The sequence below is a fragment of the Manacus vitellinus genome, unplaced genomic scaffold (assembly GCF_001715985.3).
Source record: "Manacus vitellinus isolate BGI_N305 unplaced genomic scaffold, ASM171598v3 scaffold_3_pilon, whole genome shotgun sequence".
NCBI lineage: Eukaryota > Metazoa > Chordata > Aves > Passeriformes > Pipridae > Manacus > Manacus vitellinus.
In genome coordinates, this window is record NW_021940535.1 from 12729433 (window position 1) to 12754188 (window position 24756).

General features: G+C 38.1%; 1 protein-coding gene across 1 annotated transcript in view; it reads right to left on the minus strand.

Annotated features, from left to right (window-relative positions):
• The window catches only part of COL6A6 (collagen type VI alpha 6 chain), a 50902-nt gene extending 27039 nt beyond the window's left edge, over nucleotides 1-23863 (minus strand). The window contains 17 exon segments of the mRNA XM_029961757.1: nucleotides 1514-1540; nucleotides 1954-2025; nucleotides 2521-2574; nucleotides 2740-2832; nucleotides 2929-3074; nucleotides 3650-3728; nucleotides 6746-7089; nucleotides 7279-7286; nucleotides 10617-10747; nucleotides 10749-10842; nucleotides 10844-10919; nucleotides 10922-11077; nucleotides 11080-11167; nucleotides 11232-11239; nucleotides 12050-12229; nucleotides 12903-13605; nucleotides 23738-23863. Coding sequence (XP_029817617.1) covers nucleotides 1514-1540; nucleotides 1954-2025; nucleotides 2521-2574; nucleotides 2740-2832; nucleotides 2929-3074; nucleotides 3650-3728; nucleotides 6746-7089; nucleotides 7279-7286; nucleotides 10617-10747; nucleotides 10749-10842; nucleotides 10844-10919; nucleotides 10922-11077; nucleotides 11080-11167; nucleotides 11232-11239; nucleotides 12050-12229; nucleotides 12903-13605; nucleotides 23738-23863 — 2385 coding nt within the window.
• Between the last annotated feature and the right edge of the window lie 893 nt (nucleotides 23864-24756).

Below are 24756 nucleotides of genomic sequence, written 5' to 3' on the forward strand. Positions count from 1 at the left end.
TTAGCAGAGACCACTACTCTGAAAGCTGAAATGATATTCAACCAACCACTGAAAGTGGCACAAGACATCACGACTCTCACTGTGAGAGAGACCACAGATACAATTGCTTCGTAGATTTTGATGCTAAATTGACTTTGCAAAACCACCTAGTTGAAGTTCATGAGAGAGAATTTCTTTTATTTATAATAATTCTGTATGTACAACAGGAAAAAATAGCTGGCTGTACATTTTGATTAGATTAATATGTCACAAACAAGAATTTCTAAATAAGTATTCCAGAAAAATTATGAGCACTAAGTCAGCAATCATGATTTTTATTTGTGTTATTTTTTCGTCACTCATTTTCTACCTCAGAAAACCTGAGCTAAACTTCAAAGCATTAAATACTCAGAATTGCCTTTTTTTCTCCAAATAGCTATGCTAAAATGCCTTGCAGACTTCAATAAACTGCCTCAAGATTACTAAGTTGGCAGAATTGAATCACATTTTTTATGTGTTGAAAGTTTCATATTTTTAGATAAAATCAAATTAGTAGATATAATGACACAATGCCACATATTCATTGGATTTCAGTAGGGTTTGTGCACCTGGTAATTTCTACTCCACTATTCAACTTGGACAAATCAAAATCATCAGCAAGGACTCTCCCTCTTCTATATTCAGATGTTTCAGATATTTAAAGGAGGATAAATTACTTCAGAGAACAGAGAAGAAAATGGAAAAGGAAAGAGAAACATGTGAGAAGATTAAAAAGTTAGTACGGAGCAGGACTTTAAAGAGAGCTGAGGTATCAGAAACACACTCAACTTTCTCACTTCAGTTATGGAGACAAATATCTCCTGAGTCTTTGAGGCTCCCAAGTCTTTTTTAGAAAGTGGGTTTGTGTAAAAGCGTTCAAGTTAATGCCATTTCAATTACTGTAGCTTGGTAACTAATATTGCCATTACAGATCACTGTCTTCCAGGCTTCACATTTTATTAATGAATTGGTGACAATATCTCTTTGATGAACAGGTATGTTTAAAAGGTTAAACGAGACATGCAATAATAGTGGATGACAAGAACAGCATGAAAAGAAGTTTGAATATTGAATAATGTCAATAGTATCAACAATGATCTAGTGAAAGTGCTGTCCAAACCCACAATAAATATTATTCACAATCTTTTTTCCCCCCTCTATTCTGCTTCCTCAACGATTAGAATATGAGATTCACCTGACAAGAATTACCACCTTAATAGATTATCAAATTAATCAGCAAATAAATCCCTGTTAGTTAGAATAAATCAACTACGACCGTAACCACATAAAAATAAAATTATGACTGTTTATTTTGACTAATGTGATAGGTATCTTAAATTCATTCTTAGACAACCATTGCAAAAGTACATTAAATGCTCTGAAACTTTTACACTGTTTTCCTTCTTTGCTGATATTTTCTTACAAGGTAACATGAACTTTAAAGGAAGCAGAACACTGTTCTCAAAGAAAATTGATCACACATGAACACACTTACCTGATTTCCTCTGTAGCCTCTGCCCCCCTTAAATTAAAAATAAACACAGATGAAATTTGGTGAAAGTACTTTTATTGAGCTTGAAAAGCAGGGCACCATAGCTTGCTGTGCATGGGCATTCTGGGCTCCATATCAGTAAGTTCCTACCGTAAACCCTCTACTGCCGCTTATGGGATTTACCCCTTTCCTGTGGGGAGATAGTACAGCCCTCATTTTCATTCTTGTTCCTTAAAGCTTTATAGCTTTAACTAAGGCCAGTCTGGAGCTGTTGGTGAAAAAGTCACTGTCGAGTTGCCTAGACAGCAACATCCTTAGCTGTTGGACCATGCTTCAGTTCCTCAAAATACCTCTCAAAAAGACAGCCCCCGGATTTGTCCCCAGTACAGAAAACAGGTTTGTGGGACACAAAATTAGGAAATATTTCACAGTCACATACTTGCCTTATGGCCTCTAGCACCTGGACAACCCCTGTCTCCTTGAGTCCCAGTGAAACCAGCTGGGCCTCTCTCCCCCTAAGAAACAAAACAAAATGTTCAGGCTCATCCATACAATGATGGTTACTGGTTAATTCATCACATAAGACTAAAGCAAGACAGAATTCTATCACCATTCACTGTGCTAAGGACACAAGTGTAAGTCACCTGGAAATTTTCATACTGACCATAAAAGAGCAGTCAGTTACTAATTTGAGTTGCACCTGGTTCTCTGCTCTCGCTATCATGCCATGTTTCAGACTGCGATACCAACCTCCGACTGAAATCTTTGTACTTGAAGATAGTTTTTTTTAACTGAATAACTAACTCACTTCTGGTGGGTTGTTGTTTTAACTCAATTACTAACTATTGTGATGTGCAGAAGCACAGAGAATCAAATCTGTATATTTACCTGCAGATACATGTTGCTTAAACGCATTTTGGGTTAGCACTGGTGAATCCTCAGTGAGTAAGTGCAGACAGGTTCAGGCACCAACTGTCAGCATAATAGCAGGAAGAAATATGTTTACTTACAACCCCACCTTCCTCACCAGGATGGCCAGGAGATCCTCTGTAACCCGTATTTCCCTGAAAAATGAGAATTTAAAAGATAAGTAGCATTGTTCTCCAAGCACACTATCCTAACAGTTAAGGTCATGGGCACAAGCATGCATGCTCAGAAATATTGCAAAAAACAGAAGCACTTTGAAAAATAAAGTAATTCTTCTGTAATGTCTATGTTAGACCTTCTACCTTCCTTCCCGGACTTCCCCGGACACCACGATCACCATTTTCTCCAAGGCATTTACAAATAACCTTACAGCATTTCCTTTCTGCAACAGTATCCTGAAAAACAACAAGAAACATTTCATTTATGTATATTAATCATAAAGCAAAGACTGATTTTTCTCTCCCATTTGTTTTTACCACAGAAGGACTTACAAGGTTTCTCTGCAAGATGCTTGCAATCTCTGCAAACCCAACACTCAGAGGTTCATTGTATCCAAAGCCTCTGCCAAACTCTATCTCCCAAAATTCAGTCAAGTTCTGTGTACTGTCCAGGCCAACTAACAAGAGTGCATCAAGACCTTCAATATAAGCACAGATTTTAATTAATGAATGCCTGAAATATACTATTTAACCAACAATATATTTTTAAGTAACAGCAATTCTCTAAAAGACTTACACTTCACGGCTTCAACACAGTTATGTTCAAAGAAATCAACCTATTGAGAACAATGTGTAAAAGAAAAATCCAGACCAGTAATTTTCCAATTAACTTCTCTCCCCAGTTGTCAGACCAGATTGCTACTCAGTGCCCAAATATTAGTGTTTTGCACTGCAGAAGTCTGAGTTATGCCTAACCTCTGGTGCTGTACTCGTCAGTGAGAGGGGGCTGACCTGAGTCACATCAGCTGTTGAAGCTGGATCCCAGAAACTAGAACCTCAGCACACCTATGTGTGTTTTTCTGCCATCATCTGACGAACAGTGACAAGTCATGTACTTTGGTTCACATGGAGAAACAAACACTCTCCCAGGGACTCCTGAGGAATGCCACGTGAGAGTGGAGAGGTAACATTATGTGGAAAATTTGCAGTGGGGGAGCAATACACTGGGCCTTGGGTAGGAGGAGGTGGGAGCATCAACATCATACTGTAATACCTTTAAAGCGAAGTGAGTCAGATGCTTTCCTGAGATCTTCCAGCGAATCATCCAGCCCATCTGAAAATACTAACAGAACCTGTCAGGAAAGGGAGTAATGCCAAGTCAATTGTGAAGGGACTGAAAGTTCAGTCATTGTAAAAAGTACAGTTTGCATTGAAAGCTGGCTACAAGGTGGTCAAATTCCACTTCGCTGTGTAGATCTGAAATATGTGCAGGAAAAAAGTGCTGAGGAGCAAGGAGAACAGAACACAAAAGTCTGTTCTCCCTGACAGCACTTGAAGTTGAGGGATTTGTCTTGGTGAACAGTTCATAGCATGGCTATTATGTCTGTCATCTTTTTAGCATGCCAGGAAGGCCAATGCTGCTGTGACTTATCCACTGAAAAACTTTTTCTGATGTCTGAAGAGTTCTCCATTATGTGAATGTGGAAAAGAACTTAGAGCAAACAAATTTTCCCCTTTCTGCAAGAGTAGCTCCAGCTGGCTGTCACTGAGCCACACTAGGAGATGTATCCTCTCTACGTCCAATCCTTCCACCCCAGAGATGCTTATGTTCCCTTGCCCTTTCCACAAAGGTAGTATATCACCCTGCTCCACTCTCTGCCATATTTTATCCTGTTAAGGCATAAGGCTTAGCTCACCTATGGATGCTAATCATTTGTACTGGCTATATTTCCACCTTTTCAGGCCAAAGACCTATAGTTAAGCCTCTTCCACAATGGAGGATAGCATAGTTTTCTACAATTCCCCCTGAGCTACCAGTCTCTTCCTATTTTTCTCCTCCCCTTCCCTCTTCTAACCAGCAGAAGTCTTCTCAGGACCCACTCATCCAGTAAATTTGTTTTCCCAGAAAGAAGCTGCACAGCTAAACTGTCTCCTGTCCCCAGTGGTAATGACTTCAAGTCCTCCTATACTCTGACCAACAAATGGACAAGCACAGCTAGAGCTTCTTCCCTCCTATTCTTCATATTTTACATTCCCTATACAAGACACAGCTTTGACCAATGCAAACCCTTTTGCTCCTGTTAAGATAAATTTTTCTGCAGGTGACAGAGGCAAAGAAAGTGACTACCACACCAAACATTCCAATTCCGTGCTAAAGCAGCAAGGAGACAAGAATTTAAGAACAGGCAGAGCTCACTGGTTTTGGTGGTGTTCCCAAACATCCCATATGGAGGCACTGGTACTGACTCTACATTTGCTCAAGCAAACTGTGATACACAGGAGAGCTGGACCATGGAGGGTTAAACACATCACAGACTGTCAGGAATGACACTGTAGGCCTGGGCTTGATGATTTTTTTCTATAATCTTTTAATTTTAAAAACTTGGGGAGCAGGGAATATGGGGTGTCAGTGCACCCATTATATGTAAGTATATGTAAACTTATGTTTACAAAGCTTTTCTTTATTTTTTTTTCTATTTTTCTTTATTGTATTGTTATTATTGTTTTGTCAAAAAAGGCTGGAATCATGTCCAACTCTTTCGGTGCAAAACAAACAAATAATAAAGAAAAGAAGAAATGCAAACAACAGCAAATCCCTGTCCCCGATGAGGTTTATAACTAATAATCATTACAGAACAAGCATATTATTGCTCAGGATCCTAGGGAAATTAAATTGTGATTTGATTTGCATTCTAAAGTCTTCCATTTTCAATTTGCACATAAACAGTATCAGAAAGAAATATTAATCCATTGGTAAAGTCCTGAGATATGCAGCATTTTTATTTCTAGTAATAATGCATAAGCAGAAAGAAGCCTTGTTTGACTCTAACCTTCAGAATTGGCAATTAGGAGGAAAAAAGCACTGCTTTTTACTGGTATGTCAAACAAGTTCTCACTCTGAGGCTCATAAGAAGCAAAATCTTATGTGGTCATCTTCCCCATTCAGACATTTTAAGAGATCTTTGGAAAAAAATGCTATTAAATATGCAGCAAATTACAACCTAAGCTGATAAGCCACACCTATGCAAATGCTGTAAAAAATGGAATACCAACTTTCATCTGAAAGCAGGGAAATCTGTAATTTGGCTTTCTCATTCCACATGATATTTTAAAATTAACATTTTATAAAAGTTAAAATAAGGCTGAAAGAGGAAACCCCTTATGTATTTTGCAAGGTCCTTCTTCAGTAGGAAGGTCCTACTGCATGGAGACCTTAGTAAGTGATAACATTCAATAGCTACTACAGGACATGCTCAGTGTTTTACTGCGTTAGGGCCTTATTAAGGATAAATTGTCAGGGCACTCACCCTGAAACACTCCAATGAGAGCTAAATTTCTTGAACCCAAGTTGAAAGACTCCCCACTCATGTCAGAAGAGATGAAATGAAGCTTTATACTTTTCCCTTCACTTCAAGATGGATGAATAAACTGCATCTATGCAGATTTTCCTTATCATCAGTTACCCTTAAGTAGAACTCAGCTTTGCTACTGGAAATTATTTGATAAGTTAGCGACATGAATAAACCTCCATAAACAAATTTCTCGGATGACCTTTTTCTGTGACTTCTGCTTAGAGCTGTCGCTGTTCTGGACAGAGATATAGCATCAGGATTAGGAATTCCTAAAAGAGAACAACTTTCCACTACTCAAAGTACAAACATTTCATGGTAGATATAAGAAGGCTATCTGTACGAATAGTTGTCATCATATGTATTAAGACAAATGTTCTGGGTACCATCTCACTGCAGGAGCGCCTAGGAAGCTGGAATTGAAATACATATTTATATCAGGTCAATGAAAAACAGGAGGTTCTATATAAAAATAAGGAAAGACTTTTTATTACATGGGTGACTGAGCACTGGCACAGGTTGCCTGGAGAGGCTGAAGAGTCTCCATTCTTGGAGATACACAAAAGCCATCTGGACATGGTCCTGGGCAGCCTGTTCTAGCTGACCCTTCTTGAGCAGGGGGGTTGGACAAGGTGATTTCCAGAGGTTCCTTCTAATCTCTACCATTCTGGGATTCTGTTTATTAAATTCACATATTCCCAAACAACATTTTTTTCTCCCTGGAGTACTCAGCATCAGGAACTGTAAACATCAAACTGTGTAAGTGCTTTCCAAGATACATGCTCATACCATTAAGTTACCTTAACTTCAGCAGAGGTCACATTAAAGAACTTCTCCTCAAGTGCCTGCAAGAAATCTGTATTCAGGTAGGTATCCACAGTGGCCTGTGCATCTAAGAACTTCTGGATGATCTCTTCATTGTAGTCTTCAAAACCAGAGTCAAAGATTAATTGGTTGGTCTGTGCCAATACTTGGAACTTGAATCTAATGTTGACTGGAGCTTTACAGCTGGTGTTTGGTAATGATTTCATCTGGAGTAAAAGTCTGGGGAGGAATGCTTGCAATCTCTGTTTCAGGAGCACTGTGGGTTCTGGTTGCATGCGCCTTGAAGCATCAACTGCTATAGAAAGATCTATGTTGCAATCTGAAAAAAAAATATATATAAGAAACACAAAACTACAAACATACACTATTTGTGATCTTGGGGTTTTTTGCCAGAATCATGGAAGTGGAACAAAATTCAATATGGTAGATTTAAAACCAGAAGTCAGAATCAGTGAGATTGGTTTTCCATAAACATAAAACACCATTATCCCACAGGTTTCAGTGGGACCACGTGAACTTGAAAATAGTAAGAACCACATTACTGGATGTCTGCACATACCCAAACTGCAAAACATGTCATTGTTCCATCAAATGTCATCAAAAGGCCTAATCTTGAAAACGCTCCTGTGAGCTTTGCTACCGAGAACACGCAACATGTATTCCAATTGCAATAGGAAGCTTGATGGCTGACTGTGGTCTGTCACTTTGTCACTAGACCAGGTGATACATACAAATGTAGAACAGGCCAAAGAAATATGAGAGAAAGAGGCAGCATTGCCTACATGTAATGTTATATAACCACTGTGAAAAACAGCTGCTGTAAGGTGAGGAATTGCTTGTATAGCTCCTTATAATAACAGCAAATACTGTGATGTGGTTAATTCCTTCCCTCTCCCCAGTCATCTTGCCCTCATTAAACAGCTAAACTACATGGCTTTTTTCTTCTTGATTATTCATTTCTCATGTTGTTTTTTGCTGTGTTCCTAGATGCATTAATATTCATTGTCATACTTCTGCAAGGAAGTCAGAGGCAAGCAATTTTAGCTGTAAAACAGCACTACCTAATTTTTTTCCTTCTTCACTCATTGCCTCTGAAACACTTAGCAATCACAAGGTTGTTTTCAATATTGGTTTGCTAGTCTGGGCTAGTTCCTACAGACCATTATTCCAAGTTTTCTGAGTTTTCCCTCTCTCATGAAAAAGATGAATGTGTTCAGTTCTTTAACCAAATACATGTAGAAATAATTTCACCTCAAAGTGACCATCGTTACATTTCAGCAAACTCACCTGTGGTACAAAGTGCCCCCTAGAGGGCATGATCTGCTGGAAAGCAGCATGAGAATTTTTAAATGCAAAAGGTCACACTGAATGAGTCTTTATGGCTAAAATATTCAGGCCTCAGAGCAACATCAAAAATCTATACCTTATCTGTTTAGTCCAAAACAAGACAAACAGTTAAATATATCTATACATGCACACATATCTACACACATTCATGAACATAATATTTAATGGATATTTCTTTCGGTATGTGTTCATGTCCAGGACACAATGAGTATGTTTTCAAAATGAGATTCTTTTAAAACCTGGGTCTTTCTAATGACATAGTTTGGAGACAGTGTGCAGGGCAACCACGGACTCAGCAGTTTTGCCCTGACAATTGGTAATCCACACTGCTTAGCTCTTAAAACATTCTCTGTCAAGTCCCCAGTGTACCAGCAATAACAATAAAACAGCAGTAAAGCATTCACTTCTTGTGCTACTGTCTTGTGGATGAGAATGTGTAAAACAGCTTCTGGTATGTACTCTATACTCTCTTGATAATCTCGATTTGTTTTCAGGAGTAAACACCTCTGTGCCGCCAACCTCTTTTTCTAATCATCTGTTCTCCTACAGACATCCACATTGTTAAACTTCTCTGTCTTGCTGTTGCAAAGGTATCTTTTTCCCCTGTTGACATGCTGTACCTCAAATGTGTTTTTTTTAAATTGAAAAATCTGTTATTTTATGGGAAGGTGACTGGAGAATGGAGACTTAATAGTTTTATTTCAGGCAAGAAGGTCAGTGAATATAAGAATACAGATGAGAGTACAAGATAAAACAGTCTTCACAGAAAGTTGATATTTGTTCTATGAGACAAATTTATGCAGAACTTAGTAATAAATAAACGCGTCACTGAGATCAAAGCCAATATGCTGTTCTTAACTTCTCTCTCTCTAAACAAGTGTGCCTGTATATATATAAACTTTACTGCTGTATCTCCCATTAAATCTCCCTGTTTTCTGGCTATGAAACACCAGGAGGTGCTCCTGCATCAGCCACGGTCAGGCTGTTTCATGGTAGTGCACTCTATTTCCACAGTAGCTCTCTCCCTCTCTCTACTTTCAGGAGATGAGGGATGCCTTTTCATCTGGGGGTCTGCTCAGCTCTTGATGGGAAGAAGGGTGGATGGAGGTGCAGAGCTCATAATGAATCAGGCCTGGCTGTCCTCCTCTCTGCAAACCACCTGAGCAGACATAATTCACACAGTCACTTCTGTCTTTAGGAGGGAAGGCTCAGCTTTTCATTTTGGCCCCCCAGCACCCCAGCAAACACTAGTCAGTTTTGGAATGCTTAAGATCTTACTAGCTTAGGGTACAGGAGAGGCTCAGATGTTCTTACAAAAAGCCTTAGACAAGCAGAGTGGTCATCCCAGCGTTCCTTTCTCACGGTAAGTTTCTGGTCACTAGGGGAATGAAACCTGGAGAACTGGGTTGGATCAGCTTTATGGCATAACAGAGAATGAAAAGCACACATCCAACACATGTAAAATATCACCTACATAGTGAAAACACAGGGAAGACAAGGAACTTTAAAAGACAGTCACAGTCCCTGTAAGTACGAGTACAGAGAGAAAAAACACTCCAGAAGTCTCTTCCTGCTATGTCCAATCAATGCCATGCACTTACACCACAGCAGGTCCCCCTCACCATCAGTAGAGGAAGAGACCAGCTTTTTGATTTGTCATTCACTCCATTTTTCTTTTTACTACTTAAATGCATCTACAGTGTTATCTAACTACATAACTGGTATGAATATGTAATGTTAAAGAGCTACTGTCTATGTTCTCTGCTTCAGTCTTCCCATAGGACAAGGCGACTGATACTGCAGTACTATGTCAGAATAAACTCAGATAAAAAACCAGCATCTGACATCTGATAGAAATTGTTATTTTAATCAAAGGCAATACTGAACCTTTATTTTCCTTGGGGGTGGCAGCCTCTCAGGCTGTGTGGCAGCCAAGCCATTCTTGCCATCAAGAAGATGTAGTAAGAGATACCACTTTCTGTTTCTTATCTAGGAAAAGCTTTTGGGTAGCATCTCAGCATTACTGTGGGTTTGCTGTTCACATCTTGCCAATACCTCCTCACGCCCCCTCTCCATAGAGCCTCTGCGAGACTTCAGTTTTGTCAACAGTTGCTGCTGACAGTCCCAATGAAGCAGTATGGTCAGCTATAGATGACAAAGTTAGGTTTCTGAAAGGTTCTTCTTTAAATATCACTGAATTGTCTGTTACCCTCTTTTGATTAAGATACTCACTGGGGATGTCTGCTTTGGCTCCTCTCAGACACTGAGCAGCTATGAATATGAAAGCTAGATGTGAAGTACTGTCTTACCTCAGAAGCTATTTACCATAGCAAAGAGTGTAGTGGCTCTTGACTGAAGCAAGGTGCAAGTTGCGAGTTGCAAACGGAGTAACATGGGAAGTATTCTTTGGTTAAACAGTTAGATTGCTGTCCATCCAGCTGAGATACTTTTATCAGGGACTGCACAAAGCCATTATACACCTAATAAAATGTTTTTTACTCATCCTGGTCAGGGAGATGTTTGGATTGACAGACCCAATCGACAATATTCCTTTCGATGGGTTTCAGTGTGTCAAGGCTTTCCACTGTGAACATTCCCCTTGCATCATCAGCTATTAAAAGCAGCTCAAAGGGAATTTATAATCCCTATGCCAACTTCAAAGACATGGATCTCATTGCTACTCAAAGCCATTGCTGCATCCTCTACCCTGTCAGCAGAGTAGTCACTGAAGAAGGCTCTGGACAAGCCTCAGGCCTTTGCCATAAACCACAGCAGACTGCAATTGCTTTATTCTGTTGATCGTTCCTTTATCGTGGTGCCACTGTAGAACTCATTAAAAGGAAATTCTTTGTGGGGCTCTGGGCTGTGCTGGACTACTCCAACAACTACTCTGTCCCTAGAAATAACAAAGTTGTCCACAACTTCCATCACGAATGTCTTTGTGACAGAAAAGTTTTTTATATGCTTTCTGATCCTTTCATCAGGAATACAAGATCTGCCACAAGACTGCTGCAAACTTAGAGTAAAAGCAGTGGCAAAAAGGTGACCAACTAACACAGCATCTAACCCCTAACTTTTCCTTTTCATTGAGATAAAACTAGTGGAGGTACCCACATTGAACTCTGCAAAATCAGGAAAAAAGGTAAAAATTTAAAATTGTAACTATGTTACCTTTTAAACATTCATTATTATTTTGAACACCATTTTTTTGTTCTGATTTTAGTTTTTATTTCTCACCTCTTTTTATATCCCTCCCCCTTTCACCATTCAACAATAACAGTCCTTAAAGAAACAGGGAAAATACATGTTCTGCAAATTTTGCTGTTCAGCAAATGTATTGAACAGGAAAATATGACTTCCCTTCATTTTTGTAACTCCTAGAATGTTCAATTTATGAACTAGGTTTTTAGAGGAATTAAAAGTTACCAAAACCATAGCTTAATCAAGAATAAATACCCTGTTCAACTGTTCAATTACATCCATTTTCTAAAAATGACTCCACCAGCTCTGAGATGAATTGTTCTAAAAAGAACAAGAGGGAATTTTTCTTTTTACCTTTCCCCTGCATCACTTTAAAAGAAACATGTTGAATGAGGAGCCGAATATACACCACAGAATCTGTGAATATGACCCTGATTTTCTTTACAATACATTAAGGCTCAGCTTCAGAGAGAACTGAGCACAAGCTTACCTTCCTATTTTACCAGTTAAACCTCTCTGAATTCAGTGCAGACATTGAAATGTGATAAAAAGGGAGGTCAGCCTGAACTGCAACCTAACTCAAAATTAGCCCTATTGTTTTCAGTCATGTTACATGACAAGAACACTGATGTAAATGACAGCAAAACCAGCACCAAAGCAGAAGCTTCCCCAAAGTCTTGTGGTGAGATCTGGAAGGTCATCAAAACTACCAGCACTACACAGATACCTACCAAAAGGTTTGCTGGCTCTTTGCTGAAGATTAGCTGTATCCTGCACACCAGTTCCAACAACATAGAGGGGAATGCCTCTGATGTTCCTCAGTTTCCTGACAGGCAATTCAACTTCACGACTGGATTCTCCACCAGTGATTAGAATCACTAGCTGTGTAACAAAGCCCTTAGCCTTGCTTTCTGTAGGTTGAGTGAAATACACTGGTTTAAAAAACCCAGAGCTTTCCCTATGTAAGTTTTTCCACTCCTTTACAGTAAATTATCAACCTGCTCCAAAACATCACTTTTCATATACTGATTCAGCAAGAGTTCTTGTTAAGTCTCATCACTGTATTGTGCCAGTCCAACTTGGTCTTGCACCAAGGCCAACATCAAAACTTGAAACCAAGATGAAGAGGAGGAGTTCACCTTGTTAAAGTTTTCCTGATCAATAGGCATTGAGGTATCCACTAAAGACAAAACATCTAGTTAGGTTTTCCTGCTAACTGCCCAAGAAAAGGTAGATAGAAGAATTAATTACTATAGCTCCTTCTCTGGCTTTGTTCAGGAGCAAGGAAGAACTGCGTGTACATTTTATTATTCATGAAATAAATTGCAACTGTGTTGCCTGTTTCTGCCTTTCCCCTCCTCACCTCACCTTCTCCCCTACCACCATTATTTTGAATATTTTAATGGTAGACAGGCACTCAAATTTTACCAGTTATGACTTGATATTATTGAAAGCTGGTTAGCAATATATGGAAGATGCAAGAAGTTAAAACCCGTATTTTGGCAACACACTGCAATTTCATGTACTTAGTGTGTGGATAGAGAAAAATAAACCTGGAAAGACAACAGCTCTTTCAGGCCATACCATGGGCAACCTGGGTGGCTGGTCCAGTTATCTCCTCTAACACAGTACAAAGCATCTGCAGATTTACTGGAGAGAGTCCTTGCAGAGAATCAGTATCTTCCACTTCATAGGCATGCTTATCAGCTGGCTCATTAGCTATTTCTAGAAGCCCAGACAAAGCAGATCCTTTCAGACCTGTGGTGTACATGATGCCAGCATCTTTGAATGCTGTGGCTGGGTTTTGAATATTGTTTTCAGCCTCTTTTTTTGTAATCACCAGATAAATTTGAGGAACCCCTTTAACCTTTTGGCTATCAACACTTGCTACAAAGTGATTCTCTAGCATAAAATGGAGAGTCTGCCCAGTTTTGGTGTCTCCTTCTTTGTAACATAATTTCTGTATCTTCTATAAGGAATCATTCTTGTTACAGAAAATGTTCAACAAGAATTCAGTGTATGTCACATCACTGTACTGAATTATACCAACATAGATTTTGTCTTGCCCAATATCAAAGCCATTGACCATTGTGTAAAAGGTATCTTGAATGATCTTGAAGTTCTTTATCCCTGCAGTCCAGAATTCATCCACCAGGAAGATGTTGTCCGTCACAGAAGCTTTTTTACAGACTGAAGAAGTATATTGTAACTTTCCTCTTCTCCTAAAGGTTGTATAATCTAATAGAAGAGCAATTTTGAATCCTAATTGCTTTTCAGAATCCAAGATCTATTGGCCTTTTACAAAAAAAACCTTTTCAACTAAATTCTCAGCAACCACTACTTCCTTATTTTCCTCTGTTTATCACACAGAGGGTCAGAAACCACGTCCTTCTGCAACACCATTCTCAGGAAAAGGAGAGATGCTGAAATCCACAACACAATTTCCATTCACAGCCTGCCCAGAACTTGTCTGTAGTAAATGCATATTACACACTTCTTTATATGAAACACAACCATAAGAATGTGTTTGCCTGCTGTCAACTGAGCAAAGGAAACCTTACTCATGCACTTTGAACTCCACTGTGCACACATACATTACTAATAAATATTTGTTTTCTGAGGGGCAAAAAATAAGGTCACATCAATTTGAAGAGTACTAACCACATTTTCTTGTAGTGAATATTAAATTCATGTGTTTCCACACCTTCCAGAAGCATATGACATTAGTACAGCATGGATGAAACACTTATCATTTCCTCAAACCAACAGTCATGCAGAAAATGTCCTGCAACTGGACAGAACACTTTCTCAAACAGATCTTCCAGAAGACCCGACTACCAAAATGGAACTGCTAAATCCTGTGACTTATCTTGCTTTTAGCAGTCATACTGCTAAAGGGTTTTTGTTGCTTTGGAAAATATGAAATCTCAGCATTCACGAACAAAACCAGATTTTAATGAGCTGTTGCATTTAATTTTGCATTTTTTATGACAACCCTCCTATTATAGAAACTTACAAATATAAGTTTCATAAAAGCACAGCACGTTATCCCTAGTTAGAATACATTTTCATCAATTCATCACATCTCTCTGACACTGGGCATAAATGTAAAAAAACAATCAAAGAATCATTTCTTTAATGTATTACCAGTCTCCTGTGCATCTATAGAGCAGGTGGAAACACAGAGAAGAAGAAGAAGAGGTTTCCAGCCATCCATTTTGAAAACCTTCCTAGAAAAAAAAAAATCAAAACCAAAGACAGTGAGAAATACAGAGCATAATTTCCTCAAAAAAAGGTTTCTAATTGTGGAGGAATTGGGTAAGTGCATTTTATTGACAACATGGAGGCTTTCTAACTGTATGCAATTTAAAGTAGCACTTTAAATTCATATTTTTTTCCCCTTAGCTTTTAACATGCAGGCTTTTAACACAAAGCTGTTAAGACTTTGACACTGATGTAGAGCATATAACCAAAATGAACTGTTTACTGCTCTGCTTTCACAAACATGCTTTGTTCTGATTCAAACAGCTATATTTACCATGATCTAAAATTCAACTAAAAGCAAGATATTCACAGTGTAAGATTAATGGTAGTTATGCCTCTAAGATTCCCTTCTAGCCTTGAAATTCCCTACCCACACATCAATTTAAAAGGAAAATTTGGTAATGGTATCTGTACACAATGCACATAGGTAAGAACAAGCATTCATTTACAAATGAAAAAAATATGCCAGTTGGGCAGTAATAAAGACACTTGCCATATAAAAGTGACAAAGCCCAATGCTGTGGGAAATGGGAATCAAAATCTCCCAGCTGGAAAGTACAAAATTAAGCCATGTTGCATTTAAGTACAGTAAACAAATGAGAACAAACCAGTTATGGATAACTTCCAGTTCTAGGACACACATAAACTTAATGGCACTGTTAACAACTCATTATCTTATACTGTAACTCAGATCTGCAAAGACAATTTAGTAGAAAGGCTACAGCTAGTCTAACATTACAGTGTAGGGTTCAGTTCCAGGTTCTTATGGTAACAGTGTGTGTAATATTATCCTAGGTCTTGTAAATAACAGAAAGGAATGAATAGAAATCCTCTGCTTGAATCTATATTCTGCCCTCAGGCAAGAGCAAAACTTCATTTCCAAGTATCACCACACCAAGCTCCATTGTAGCTCTTGAAGTGTTCTTTGGAACCTTTTCCTGTGGGGAGAATAAAGCCACATTTCCTATATTTCAAGACATTTATCAGATATGGGCAATCTTTACTATTATTAGCACTGCAGTAACACAGAGATTCTAGGTCTAACTGAGGTCCCTATGCAACAAAAGAGGTTCCAAGTATTATGTGGTCCTTAACAAAAACAAAATGTTGGGGTTGGTGCATTGAAGAAACTTTCTCATGCCTCTGCGCATCAGTTTCCTTTAATAAGCACCTCTAACATAAGGGAAACTGCAGTTTGTCATGCATGAAAACACAGCAGATAAAAACCTTTTGTAAGCATCTTATATGCCTCTTCATGATTAAATTTTTCTGGGATTTAATTAATTTTTCTGTATATATTACTGAGAGTTAATGGCTCTCTTAAGAGCTCTCCTTGATCACTTTGATAGAGATTTGATCCCCAGTTATCTATTTTCACTACTATGCCTCATTACATGGGCCTCTGTTTTAGACCTTATTAAGCTAAAACTTTTTACTGAGGGACAATTAAATATTTTAATGGTATGCAAAAAAAAAAGCTTACTAACTTCCATTACCATATTACACAATACCTATTTTGATAACACAGTTATTGTGCCACAGCAGCATTCACATCTTGAACTCTTTGGTTTTAATAAATTGCACACAGATCTACAGACCCAGCTAGATATGTACATATTCAAGGGCAGATAAGTAAAATGCTGTCAGTATTTACAAAGCCTCTAATTAGTGTTTCGCTCTAGAAATATTCATTTTGTGAAAATCTCAATGGTATCAATATGACCAAGCTTCCGTGTGGCTGCCCACAGTCAGTTAAGCAAAATGCAGCTGGAGTTTTAGCAAGGGGCTAGACTTCCCTCAATTATGTAAACATTGAAATTTCATACCAAAATCTAGATCTTACTATTACAGTATACAAAATAATCAGTGACTGTTCAGTTATGCAACTATTTCCATACTTCCTAACAGCTGTCAGTCTATTTTCCTCTTTTAGCTTCTTCCAGCCTCATGACTCAAGAACGTTCCCTGCTCATTGGGTCATATACCCTACACTAACAAAATCTCTCTCACTCTTCCTAAACAGTGAGTGCAGATGGGAACATATTTCTTACTTGCCCTTTGTTTTATCCTTCATTAGCCCCAACTGAGATCAGGCAGCTTCTTTAAATACACAGGAACATTGCAACTTAAAAAGGCTGCACACTAATATTCCTATTTGTACCATTTATTTATTTTGCCTTATCTTCACATAGGAAATTCCAATCATGAATTACAAGCTGCATAAAAAACCAAGCTGCATAAACAGAAGTACTTTAGGCTTTCTATGTGCATTCTTCATTATTTGCTAATGTAAAGCGAAAGAAGTAATTTAATGGAAAATTTGTGTCATGCAGTTCATAGATATTATGGGCAAAAGCCTAAATAAACTAACTTAGAAACATGCACTGTTACACAGCATTCCCAATTCTGCATATTACACTAGTAATATCTTAATTCTAAAACTTATTTGAAGGTAAAACTGAATATACAAGGTTCTAGCATAAGGTACTTAAATATGCATACCTATAGTTGTTTATATAAATATATATAAGTATAATCTATGTAAGGTGCTAAGACGGCAATTCTCAAAAATCTAAGACATCTTTTATTTTAGGAGACAACAGTGTGAAAGTTATTGAAAGTCCTAAGAAAAACACACATATTTTAAAGTTCATTTTACCGCCAGCATTTTTCCTTATTTGTTCCCAGAGATCCAGCAATATGTATATAAATCTCGAAGGAAAAATAAGATCAACAGTATTCCTGAGTTCTTTAATTGCTTTACAGAGATTACTTGACACTATATTTTGTTTTTCTTTTTTAATCAACTACTGTACCAATTTTATCTTCAGCTGCTTCAATGTTTTAGGCAGGTAAAAAAAAGTAATTCTGTAGATTTTTGCTGCAAGAACAAAATGCACCATCAAATATCAATACACTTCTTAAGCACACTGTATAAAGAATGAAGATTTTGAAGCAACATCTCTTTTACACCTATAGTCTATAACCATGTTGCATACAGCATCTTCCTGCAACACCCTGATTTGGGGATATTTTCCCTCTTCCATTTGTATATACTAAGAAAAGGAATATAAACTTTCTTGTGACAATTTAAAATTCCATCTCTCCCAGCACAAATAAATGTGATCACATAGTTTTCTCCTACCTACTGAAGTACTCCAATTAGATTTCTTCAACTTTTACACGCTGATTTCATTCCTTCTGAAGTTTTTGAAATAAACCCAAGTCCTGAGTGCAGCAGACAGACAGATTCAGCTCACATGCCCCAGTTAGTTATCCCTTTCCTCCACCTTCCCCTTTTCTCTCACTAAAGCAAATTTAAAGCCTGGAATCCATCTGTGGAAGTTCCTGGTTTCACCAAACAGTAAACCGAGGGGAAACCCATCCCATCCTCCCACTCCACCACTCTCCTCATACATCCACATGCTGAACTTTCACATTGAGACATCACAGTACCAGAGGAAAGACAAATGTTGCTGTAAAAATAATGCAAAATATTTTCTAGGTGTCAGCTCTTTATATAAAGGCAGAAATATTTTTGTCAGTTATCTCGTCTCTACAGGCACATTTTTTTCCCTAGAAGTACATTATCTTTTTGCTAGCCCTGAAATGTCTCAGGAAGAAAGTTGCAGCTTTACTTATTGCAGGTTTCCTAGAGAAAAGAAGAGTTTCCTAACTATTCCAGGTACAATCACGTGGCCAGACACTGATTCAAGCAAGAAGACCCTGGGTGACTTACCTAACTTAGGAAGCCAGCCTGGTCAACATGAAATGCAAGATGTTTCGAGGAGTGGTTTTGTTTAGCAGGTCAAGCAGACATAGCTGAAAAGGGTGTGGCCACAAGGGCAGAAACACCCCCACATACAGACAGAGGTACATACAAGCACACAACCAGCCCCTTAAGTGTCTGCACCCTGTTTTAGAAGGGAAAATTGACTGACACTAAAAGTCAGTTTATTTACTGTTGGAATGAGCCTGTCTGTGAGCAAGTGGGATGAATGTTTACGTGATGACTTACTTTTAAAGAATGGAGAGACATAATGATTTTCCATTTCAGTATTTGGTGCACCTTTTAAAAGCCTATTGTCTATTTTTCCATTTCTGAGTAAAGCTTAATAATTAGCATTTTATGATCCTGTAAGCCTTAAACATTCATTATCATTCATACTTCTATCTTCCTAATGGCTTAAACAGCACAAATTACGATGAGTACACATTAACAAAATTTTAAAAATGGACCCTGGTATCCTAGCAGCCTCAAACAGCTCTTAACCTACCATCTACCTAAGACCACATCTGGCTATTCTGAGAGCCTGACAAGCTTTCACTTCTTCACTTTGCACACTCTGTAATAGCTGTTTATTAATCACACCCTAATTTAAATTGTTCTATTCAGTTGAAGCATTTGAAGTTAATTAAAGTTTGCCTTTAGGTGTATGAATTCAACAAGACTATACCGTGCTGTGACAGAAATATGAACAGTACTGCACCCAGGACTATGGCTTTAGGCTTTTCTCCTGGTTTAGTTTCCTCAAGAAAGAAGTCAGGCTGAATGTTACATTTCACCTTTCATCCCGGATGGGGGAAGGAATTTGAAAACCAAACCCTGTAAACGGAGCAGTGAAGCTGGAAAGTCTCTTAACCTTGTTAAATGAGTTCTTACCTAGCAATGACTCATTCTGACCCAGAAAGAGTTCACATTCAAACTCCTAAACACTTTGTGCTTTGACCCTAATAAAAGAAGAGCAGAAAGAGACCTCATATGACAATTTGGGACTATAAACAATAACATATGTATATATATTTCACAGCAAGGTGAGTTTGCCTCCTATGAAGGGATTTCTTCGAAAGGAGTAAAGGAGATCAAAAGAGCTCCTTGGTATGGAAGAGTAGTTTTCCCACATCAGAAACTCATTATGGAGCTGGAGATGCATTTGTTATTGTTCTTCTCTCTCTTTCCTATCAATCCTGGCTTTAGAACTACTTCGCATAAGACATGTAGCATAATGTCAGCACCAAAGCAAAATCATGGCAGCACCGTGGATCAAGTTTGTTTACTTACAGAAAAGAATATAAAAGTGATCAATAAAAAAGCATTAAAACAGGAAACAAAAACCATTCAATGGGTCTTGTAAAATGGGCCAGCTAAACCTGGAGGATGATACAAGCAATTTGTCATATCCTTGCCAGTTCCTCTGACTGTAAAGTAGACAAATGTGAACAGCATAAATGCTAAACTTTACCCACATGTGCTTCACTGACTCATTTAGTAAAGGATATTAAGTGAACTAAACACAAACATTCATTCATGAAAGCAGCTTCTGAAAGCCAAAAGAAAACCAGCAGATGTGACTCTCCTACTTCCAGGAATATTGAGTAGGAAAGCATCCCATACACAGGAGTAAGTACTCAAACCCAGTCTCATCTGGAACAGATTAGTTTTATAAAAAGTCTTTTTTTAGAATAAAAATAGTATTAAGTCGCCTCGTGTTGAACTACCACAAAATGGACAATTCAAAATTAAGGGCAACAGTTAACACATAATGTTTCAGAAGCTTTAGAACCACCAGAAAATTATCTGCTAGCATCAGCTAGATGAACCTTTGAAATAGGACTCTAAGAATATGAGCTACTGGTGGTGACGAGATGCAGATTCTTGTTTTATAAAAGCTTTATGTTAGGAAAATGAAGTAAAACTTCTACCAACATACTTGCTAAAAAACCCTAATTATTCTCCCATTTCTAGTGCTGAAAATCATGCAATTTTACTGGAATCTATCACTTTTGATAGCAGGAAAATACAAAGCTAGGAAGAATCAAGACTTTTGCTTGTGAATATCTTCACAATGCTACAATATCACCCATATTTTGTTCATCATGTCAAATTAAATATCTTTGTAATATGAACAAAGCACAGAGATGTACACGTTTCTGAAGCATCCTAATATTATTATTAGGTGCCTATTTTATTTTTAATCATTTGGAATAAATTTTGTTTATCCAAAGGCTCTTTGCTTATTCACTGACACAAAGGAGATTTGTTTGACTGAATGATACTGTATTTGGATTTGAATGTGTGGAAGAATTATGTAAATGATTGTATGCAGGCAAATTAGAGCTGAGTAGCTTTGTGGCAATCATCTTTACAACTGCAGCTGTTGCAAAAGCAATGAAAATTAAACAGCATGTTTTATATATTGCCACATTGTGAGTAGAATCCATAATAAATGCCAGAAAGTAAGTGTGGAAAGCTGACACTTTCTCAGTGTCTGCATACTTATGCAGGTAACTTAGAAAATGTTTTCTGTGACACTTAACAGACACTACATATATCACGATGCAGTAGATATAATGTAAGTTAATGCATATGCAAGCATTTATTAATGATCCTCAGAAATGGCATCTCAATATAGCAGAGCTTGAAAAACAGTTTTGCAAGGAGCTAAGAAATTTTAAAAATGTGGCTTTCTACTGAACCAGAATAAGAGCCAAAAATTACAATTTTACCTTGTAGGTAAATTAATTTTAATATAATTTCGCATCCCTCAAGTACTGCATTTTCTCAAAAATTAGTGTCCTCTGATTTTTTTTTTTAACACTTACAAAATGAGAGTTTGTCATACGTGATTAGCCAATATTCCACAGGATTACCTTGGCATATGCAGGAACATCTCTTGAATCTCCAGAGTAATATTGAAGGTGTTGGGCTCTCTTCCTTCAAAGCTCTGTCCCTGATGTCCCAATCCAGCAAGAATTGTGCACAAAAACTCCTTCACTACTTTTTTTTTTTTTAAATCTTCAAAGCACATTGAAATCCATTTCTTCTCCACAGAAAAACCTATGTTGAAAAAATATTTTAAGATAACATACAGATAATAATAGTAATGGAATTTGGCCTCTACAGCATCATCTACAAAAAGAATCCTCTGTTTTCTTAGGACCACACAAAACAAAACAACTATAGCATCACTGTTTTTTCCTTGAACGCTACTAACATTTCCTGACCAGTGTTTCCGCTCAAGACTTCCATATGCCTCTATTTATTTACTGATTGGAATTTTTACATGGTAAATTATGTTTTGGAAATTTTGCTTTGGAAAGTTGTAGGTTCGGTTTAGTTGTAAAAGGGCTTCTAAACAAGTGGTTTTACTTTGTCTGCTGTCAAGAAAGCTTAAAAGAAGTGGAATCTTACACACTGTACTGTAGAAGTAGTGACATACAGATAATTTAACTTCGGTTCAGTCCCTTTTCAAAACATGTTAATTACTTCAAAACACTGTAAGCAGAGTTCTTGGTGCCCTCTGAAAGCTGAGAAATGGGTTGAAATACCACCCAGTGACTCTGTCCTCAACAGATAGTAAATATCCCTTTGATGAAAGGGAGACAGCAGCAACTATGCAACCAAATCTATCTGGAGTCCTTCTAAGTAAGAACAATGCTTGTTCATGCTGCAGAAACGTTTGAGATGTCTCAAATTTAAATGGGAAAGAAAATGCTGAAGCTCACTTGTGCACATCAGAGATAATGACTGAACACATGATTCCAAAGGGCAGAGTGCACAAGCCTAAATCTTAAAAAGAAAAAAAAATTAATTTAATAAATATATATATAACCTTGTACTATATTAAAAATAACAGTCTTCCTAGGTATCTTCTCACTTACATGTTAAGTACACCAAGCTTGTGCTCATCAGCTATATGTAGTACAGCTACACCTCAATACAGCTTCTCTTTCAGATTTGCTCACTAATGGATCGGGGATGAAAAAGCACAACACCCTTCAAAATTGCTTCCGTAGAGGGTTATGTTGTCCCTTGACACCTTTTTATAATGTATTCGTCAAATTAAATTAAAGAAAAAAACAAAACAAAACGAAAATTTTAAACACATAATCTCACCAGTAGGATCTTTCTTTAAAGTAAAATGCTCTACAACGCAATCAATCAAAGTTTTACTTACATGGAACTTTTTATGTATCACCATAGGCCTGACAGATACCAGGGCTTGTAAAAGAATACTGTCACAACAGCTTGATAACAAGGCTAAGTACAGGCTGCACTCCTTCAAAAAGCAGTGGTCCTACCATATGATACCCTACCCTATTTTCTACTTCATGAACAAATTTGTATCTTAACCTGTTTGTGGTAAGAGTTTTGGAATTTATCAATAAACCTGTTGTCAATCACTAAGCAATGTTTTAAGGGATATGATTTTTCTACAGTGAATTATAAAGGTATTTGAACTGCATTAATACACATAACTAATGAATTTGTAATGTTATCTCCCAAAGAACTTTTTGATTTTGAAATTATGTCAAGGATCAGAACACACAGCATTTATTCAGTGAAGGAAGAAAGCTGGAAGAATCAAAGAATCATGAAATCACAGAATACTTTGCCTTGGAAGGGACCTTAAAGCTCATTTAGTTTCAACCCCCTCACCATGGACACCTTCCACTAGACCAGGTTGCTCAAAGCCCATTTAACCTTGCCTTAAACACTTCCAGGGATTGAACATCCACAGCTTCTCTGGGCAACCTGTTCTGTTGCCTCACTACCCTCATGGAAAAGAATTTCTTCCTCATATCTGATCTAAATCTACCCTCTGTCAGTTTGAAGCCACTGTGTCTACTTAGGATAGGGATGAACAGTACAGAATCACAGAATATGCTGAGTTGGAAGGGACCCACAAGGATCACTGAGTCCGTCTCCTGGCCCTGCACAGGACCATCCCCAAGAGTTACACCGTGTGCCTGAGAGTATCATCCAAATGCTTCTTGAACTCTGCCAGGGTTGGTGCTGTGACCACTTCCCTGAGGAGCCTGTTCCAGTGCCCAACCATGCTCTGGGTGAAGAACCTTTTTCTAATATCCACCTAAACCTCCCCTGACACAACTTCAGGCCTTGTGCTCCTGATTCTTTAACCAATCATCCCAAGGCCTTGCAATCTCTCTTGATTACTCTTGAACTTTTTGTTTCAACTTCACGGCTGCCTACCTGAAAAATCACTGATGGATAATTAACTGAGGGGCACACCAGAGTAGGAAACTTTCTCTTCATATCTTTATTCTGGGTCCCATGGAGGCAGCAGACTTCCCTAAGAAATGGGTCCAGACTGCATACTGGGCCTTCTGTTCCCTTCAGAAGGGAGTCTCACCTGTCTTTTTTGCTGTATGGAAGCAGTTTTGATGCGGGGAGTAGGGCGACTTAACCTCAGTGCTACCGTCAAGCTAGATGAACCGTCTTCGTCATTATTTGGTTCCAGTTGCAGAGCCTCATACATGTTGTGCAAAGGCACCTGGAAGGTGGGGATGGAAGGCACAGGCATCTGGAATAGGTATGACTTGTGCACATTCAGGTTCCTTAGCTGGTCTCAAGCCTGATCTTCTTCTAAGGTATGCAGTACTTCTTTTTCCCAGTCCCTGCCTTTGGATTCTACGAATTGAGAAAAAAAGTTGTTGAGTATCTCAGTCTTGTACATATCAGTTTTAGACAGGTCTCCCATTTCTCACCAATCAGGGACGGTACAGTTTCTTTCTCTTCCTTTGTTGTCCCATCTACCTGAAGAAAACCTCCTTGTTATTTTTCATATCCCTAGCCAGGTTCAGCTCCAGATGTGCCTTGGCTTTCGTGATTGCCTCCCTGCACCCTGACTTCTTCTCATTCAACCTTTCATTTTATTTTCAACTACAGCTGTGTAATCTTTTTTTCTCCAGGAAATATCTTCTATGTATCATACAGTCTCAAAACCCACACACTTTTTGTTCCATTTTATAGCAATCAGCTGTCTCAGTAAAGACAGGCAGCAACTTTGCTTTTTTCCTGATTTATTTCCTATTCAACATATCCTTTGGGATACAAATCAGCAAAGCATCACAGACTTCAACAGCACAGTTCACAGTAGATAAGGATCTGGTGTACAGATGGGGCTTTTATTCCAACCTCTCCAGTAATCTCTTCCCTTAGAAGGAAAAGGAAAAGCTGTTGTACTTTAGACTGCCTGGCACTGGCAATGACCAGCTATTGTAAGAGTGACTCTACAGGTCACAATACTTCGAGGTACAAGAGAGATCTTTTGGGTTGTTTCCAGTGAAAGAAAGATTTAGTGAGAAAGTCCATTCCTTCTGAAGATGGTAACTAACAAAGATGTAAAACCTGAAAGAAAGATGAGCTCAT